The following is a 6214-nucleotide window of genomic DNA, read 5'->3' as shown; positions in this document are numbered from 1 at the left end:
GAGCCGAGAAGCACAGGGCTTTTGATCGCCCGGGCTCCCCAGGTGTTTTATAAACCACACACACCCAGCCCTGCTGGGCTGCAGGAGAGGCACTGCGGTCCTAGCTCAGGACGGCACACGCCTCCCCAGAAGTGCTGGGGGGTGCAGAACGTCCCCCAAGAACAGACAGGACCTAGGGCGGAAGAGCTCCTCACCAATGGTCCTGTGGAAGGGGGTGGGCTTGGGCCTGGGGTTTTTAGAAAAGACCCCCCCCCCCATGTCTGTGCCCAGTGAGTTAGAAGGACCGGGGTGCGGGGAGATCCAGTGACTGCAACCGATCCGGGGGCAGTGGTCGAGCTATTGAATTGGATGCACTGCCCAGGGGTGTGGGGGGGCTGAGTCCCGCCTGCCCCAGAGCTGCCTCGGGAGCCAGGGCTCCCCGCCAGCCCCATGGTACCCTCCCCATCCCCTGAGGGTTAGCTCCCTCCCTCCCTCCCGAGCCTAGCTTGTCTCACCCTCTCCTATACCGTGCCTGGGTGTAGCCTCCTCCATCCTCTTTCCCCACCTCCCAGCAGGGGGTATAAATACTGCCCCCCGCCCCGAACACAGCTCCAGGGCCAGTCTCAGCGCGGCTGGAAGGTGTGTGTCTGTCTAGCCTCTTTTCCCATGCTGTGCCCCTCACTGTGGTCTCTGGGCGCCCGACACTCCTGGGCGCCCGACACTCCCTTACGCCTGCTGACACCCCTCGCCACCTGGGAGGGGGGTTGTGTTGGGGGCGGAGCTTGTGGTTAAGGCACTGCGCTGGGATGCCAGAGCTGGGTTCGAGACCCGGCTCTGCTACCGATGCCCTGCGTGACCTTGGCTGAGTCGCTCTGGGGCTGTTCCCGCCTGCGCAGGGACCACCCCGCCTCCCAGGGAGTTGGTGAGGGGAAATCCACTAATGGGGGCGGGGTGCTCAGACCTTCACAACCACCTCGAAGGGGTCAGTCACAGCAAGGAGGTGGCAGCTTGGACTTCCGACCTCCGGTCAGCTGAGTTTCTTTGCTACACTCCTGTCTTCTGGCTCCTTAGCATGCAAATGAATTAACCCGGGCTGAGGGGCAGATCCCAGCCCTCCAAGCCTGCTGCAAGCCCCGCTGAATTCAGGGGGGTAAGACGGGGCACTCAATTCCCTGGCACTCAGGCTGAGCAGGACAAATTCAGGGGCGACTCAGGAAGTGGGGGCGATTCTCAGTCGAAGGGAGCCCGGGGGGGGGGCTCACGCTGGTGTCCCAGGCGCCCAGGGGAGGGGGCGGAAGACGATGTCAATCCCACCCTTTTGGCCTGTGGGCTCTTTGGGCTAGAACAAGAGGTTGGATCTGCTGCTTCTTTCACTTTCTCGTCTGCCTTTTCTATTGGAATGGGAGGATGCTGACAAAGGGCTGGGGAAGGCCGGGAGGGACATGGCGCCCGGACCCTGCTCCTGGAGCCCCTTTCTGTTGAGTTTTTGGGAGAGCAGAGGGGATGGCTCTGCAGAACTGGGACCGCATGGCAGGGGAAGCCTGGGGAAGCATTGCCCAGGGCTGATGGGGGACCTGGTACAGACTTCAGCTATGAGGGCTGTTATAAAGAGGATGGGGATTGATTGTTCTCCATGTCTGCTGATGGCAGGACAAGATGTAATGGGCTTAATCTGCAGCAAGGGAGATTCAGGTTAGATATTAGGAGAAACTTCCTAACTTTCAGGGTGTTCATAGAATCCTAGAAGATTCGTGTTGGAAGGGACCTCAGGAGATCATCTAGTCCAACCCCCTGCTCAAAGCAGGACCAATCCCCAACTAAATCATCCCAGCCAGGGCTTTGTCAAGCCAGGCCTTAAAAACCTCCAAGGAAGGAGATTCCACCACCTCCCTAGGTAGTTCAGCTCTGGAACAGGCTTCCAAGGGAGGTTGTGGGTTCCCTGTCACTGGATGTTTTTAAGAACTGGTTGGACAAACACCTGTCAGGGATGATCTCGGATTACCTGGTCCTGCCTCCGTGCAGGGGGCTGGACTAGGTGACCTCTCGAGGGCCCTTCCAGCCTCACATTGCTCTGATTTCCATAGGGAGAGGGGGAAAAGGGTGCAGTGGTGGAATGGGCCCTAGAGCGCTGGCCAGAGGATGCTGCCTGTCCCCAGAATCACGGGCTTAGCTCCCGAAGGGGAGCAGGAAATTGCCGCTGCAAGGTGCCCTCTCGGCTGCCCTCACAGCAGAGCTGGTGCCTTGCTCAACACTAGCACCGCTCAGCGAGGGATTTCAAAGCACCTGACAGCCAGGGCTGACCTCACCAATGTGAGGGGGGTCGGCTCCATCCGCCCATTTCTCAGCTGAGCCCCAGAGAGTGCAAATGACTTTCACACAGTCAGTCAGTGGCAGAGCCGGGGATAGAACCCAGGAGTCCTGACACCCAACCCCCCCCCCCCCCAAACACCCCCACCCCCCCCCCCCCCCAGAGCTGGGGATAGAACCCAGGAGTCCTGACACCCCCCCCTCTAACCACTAAACCCCACTCCTCTTGTGTACCCCACTCACCTTGTAGAGCCGGGGATAGAACCCAGGAGTCCTGATGCACAGCCCACCCCCGCTCTAACCACTGACCACACACTGCCTCTCTACCCTTCCTCTGCCCCACTCCCCCTCCCAAGCACTGGGTGCTGGTTCCCAGCTGGGGCTGTGTCCTTTGGGTCGGCAGTCCCGGGCCATGCTTGGATGAAGGAGCGGTGACGGCCGGTCAGCAGACCCGACGGGGGGAAGATGGGAGAAGGCAAAGCTGCCCTGCCCCCCTCTCACCACTCAGCTTGCCCCTGTGCTGCCGGTGCCAGGGGCAGACTCAGCCTGGGGGGCAGCAGCTGTGGAGAGTCAATGGGGGGCTGCATGGCGCCCCCAGGGGCAGCGTGGGGTTGCTCTCCCCAGCCGGTTGGATCCGTCCTCCCATCGGGGGTCGGTGAGCGCAGGCCTGCTCACCAATTGAAATTTACAGTTCAGTGTCGGAGGCGCAGCCGTGGGGCTGGGCTGTGGGGCCTCAGGGCTTCCTCTCGGAGCCCGCGCTGGAGCCCGGTGCCTGCTCCCCTTGGGAAGGGCTCCGTGAGATGCCGCAGCCTCCTCAGCTGGGGCTGACCTGGCTGGTGGACACGGACGAGACCTCGGTTTTCTGGGCGGAGCTGGACACGTCGGACTCGTCTGTGATGGGTTTCCCACACACCGTCTCCATGATGCAGGCGCGGAACTGTAGGGGAGAGAGCGCCACCCCCCTGCACCGTCAGACCGCCCGGGGTGGTCCAGCTGGAGCCCCCCGGGCTGCATCTGCCCACAGGATGCTTCCGTCCAGCCCCCCCCCCACATCCGCCCCCCCCCCCCCAGCAGACCTGCTCCTGTGACGTTATGAGTGGATCAATTACCCTGTGCTAATTGCCAGGATGTTTGGGAGAAGGAGAGTTAAAGCCTATTGTTTTCTCAGGCCAAAAGGCTGCTGGAAATGTATAAAAACCCTGGGACATGATCCTTCTTCATCTCAGATCTGCTTTGGGTTTCAAGAAGGGGAAATCCTGAGCAATATGGATTGAGATTCCCAGTCACTGACTGGAATCACCCTGAACGTGGACATTGGACTATAACCTATGGACTATTTCTAAAAGGACTTTTGGCAACTACAAGCTCATCTCTGCTATGTATCTAAACCTCAAGAATTGAATTCAAGTCTGTCTGTATATTGATCTTTTAACCAACTCTCTCTCTCTTTTCTTTTTTAATAAATTTTAGTTTCGTTAATAAGGATTGGCTCTAAGGGTGTATTTTGGGTAAGATCTAAGTTATAATTGAACCTGGGTATGTGGCTGATCCTTTGGGGTTGGAAGAACCTTTTCTTTTATATGATGAGATAAGATTTTCAATAATCATCATCATATCTGACAGGTGTGTCTGGACGGAGGCCTGAGGCTGGGCACTTTAAGGGAACTGCGTTGTTTGGACTTCTGAGTAACCAGTGAGGTACTGCAGAAGCTGTTTTGTGCAGGTAAATCTAAGTATTGGAATATCCACCAGCGTTTGGGGTTGGTCTGCCCCGTTTTGTTTCCAGTTCACCCTGATTGAGTGACCTCAGCTGGCTCCCACGGGCAGCATTGTCACAGCATCAAAGGGTCGCAGCAGGACTTCGCAGGCCCCCTGCCCCCCACACAGGGACGCCGTTTTGTAGAGCACTTGCTCCTGGCTGTGGGTTGGAGCATCCTGAAGGGGGGCTGGGTTCTGCTGCGCTGCCCCCCATCCAGGCCAGGCGGCTGCTGCTAGCCCTCTGGCCTCGGCTCGCGGGCTCCACAAGGAAGTGCCCACACGCATGGACCCCTGGGGAGTCTTTGCATTGCCAGCAGCGGACCGGGCAGGGTAGGCCCGTGCTGCCGAGAACCCTCTCTCTCAGTGCCCGCCCGGTGGGTCTGGCTAATCCTCAGCCTCCAGCTGACCCCAGAGTTGGGATGGGGAAGGAATTTCCCCACAGATTGGCAGGGACCTGTTGGGGGGGGGGGGGGGCTCGCCTTCCTCAGCAGCAGGGGGCGGGGTCTCCTGCTGGCATCGCCTGGGCAGCTCACGCCTAATCAGCTCGGGTAAATCCACCTCTCTGAGAGGTGGCAGCTAGGTTGATGGAGGAATTTCTACCGGCGGCCTAGCACTGTCTACACCAGGGCTGACACCGGCTTAGTTACCTCGCACAAGGCGTGGCATTTTTCACAGCCCTGAGCAACGTGGCTAAGCCGAACTCAGTTTGTCATGTAGACCAGGCCTCAGTCTCCCCTGTTTTCTGCCCATGGCTCACGACAGTTATGTCACCCGAGGACCGAAGTCGTTGGCTCCCCGGAGGGCGTCTGGGGGCTGGTGATGGCCTCACACTAGATAAACTAACGGGCCCTTCTGGCCTTAAACTCTATGACTCCTAGGTGCAGACCCTCTGCTTGCCCTCTGCTCTCCGCCCGCGCACAGTGCTGGCCAGGCCCTCTGCCCCCTAGCCCTCCCCAGCCATTTCCTGGGGACTCAGAGCAGGGACCCGAGCAGAACCTGGCGTCAGCACAGCCCCATTGCCCTGCCCGTGCTCTCAGCCAGGCTGGAGGTCGGACCTGTGGTTCATCTCATGACCCAGTGACTGCCAGGGCAGGCTCCATGCACCTCTCCGGGCAACCACCCACTTCTCCAGCTCCGCTCCTGGCTGCACGTGGGAAGGGACTTGGGCTGCTCCAGACCCCGCTCTCAGGGACCCCACGGGACTTGGGCCGGGGCAGGCCTGGTCCGTGGCGCACGCCAAGGAAGGGAACGCTCACCTGTTTGTTCATGAAGCAGTAGATGATGGGGTTATAGACACAGGAGCTCTTGGAGAAGAAGGCAGGGACGGTGACGAGGCGCAAGTCGAGGCCGTGGTTGCGGTTGTTCACGATGTACATGGCCATGGCGGCGTAGGGCACCCAACAGACGCAGAAAGAGCCCACCATCACCACCACCATGCGGGACACCTCCCGCTCCGCCTTCTGGGTGGTGGCCGATTCTTGTTGCTGGGCCGCTACCTGCAGGCAACCCACCAGGGCCCCCGGGCATGAGCGGCAGGCTCCCAGGCACCCCTTCCCTAGCCCCCTCCTCCACCGGGATAGCTCTGGAGAGCGGGGCTGCTGAACCAGGGTTGGATCGGCCGGACGGTCCCTCGCCCCCTCGCGGCAGGGCTGATTTCCCTCCCCACCGCTCGCCTGGCCCCAGCTCCAACTCCAACGGGGAGAAGTCGTACCCGGGGGATTCCTCCAGGAGTCACAGCGCCCCGTCCACCCTGGATTGAGTTACCAGAAACGCACGCTCCCTCGGGTCCTCGGGATGGGGCGGTGCCTTCGAGCCCCAGCCACCGGCATGAGCCGCTCTCCCTGTGGGGGCAGCAGGCCCTGACTGTGTTACAGACCAAGCCCACGGACCGGTCCCTGCAGCCATGGGTGTTAGACAAGCAACTCTGAACCGGCCCAGTGGCGGGGGCTCTGTGGAGGACACCCTTCCGTCCGTCTGTCTGTCTGGGAGCCTCTTTGGCACGCTCCTCACTAGACGGACCAGCATTTTCTAACATCAGAGACAGCTAGAGGCAAAATATCAACCCATTCAGACTGTCAGAGCTGCCAAGCAATCACACTCATCAGCGTGCAACCCTCCCATCTCACACACACACACACACCGCACACTCATCAGCGTGCAACCCTCCCGT

General features: G+C 60.2%; 1 protein-coding gene across 1 annotated transcript in view; it reads right to left on the bottom strand.

Annotated features, from left to right (window-relative positions):
* Nucleotides 1-3100: 3100 nt before the first annotated feature.
* The window catches only part of OPN1SW (opsin 1, short wave sensitive), a 6244-nt gene continuing 3130 nt past the window's right edge, over nucleotides 3101-6214 (bottom strand). Inside the window, exons 4-5 of the mRNA XM_024194545.1 lie at nucleotides 5301-5540; nucleotides 3101-3223 (exon numbers count right to left, since the gene is read on the bottom strand). Coding sequence (XP_024050313.1) covers nucleotides 3101-3223; nucleotides 5301-5540 — 363 coding nt within the window. The remainder of the gene's footprint in view (nucleotides 3224-5300; nucleotides 5541-6214) is intronic.

This window comes from Terrapene carolina, unplaced genomic scaffold, assembly GCF_002925995.2.
Source record: "Terrapene carolina triunguis isolate 2854851 unplaced genomic scaffold, T_m_triunguis-2.0 Scaffold750, whole genome shotgun sequence".
Classification (NCBI taxonomy): domain Eukaryota; kingdom Metazoa; phylum Chordata; order Testudines; family Emydidae; genus Terrapene; species Terrapene triunguis.
Note: the sequence above shows the minus strand (reverse complement) of the source record. Positions and strands in the feature narration are given on the sequence as shown.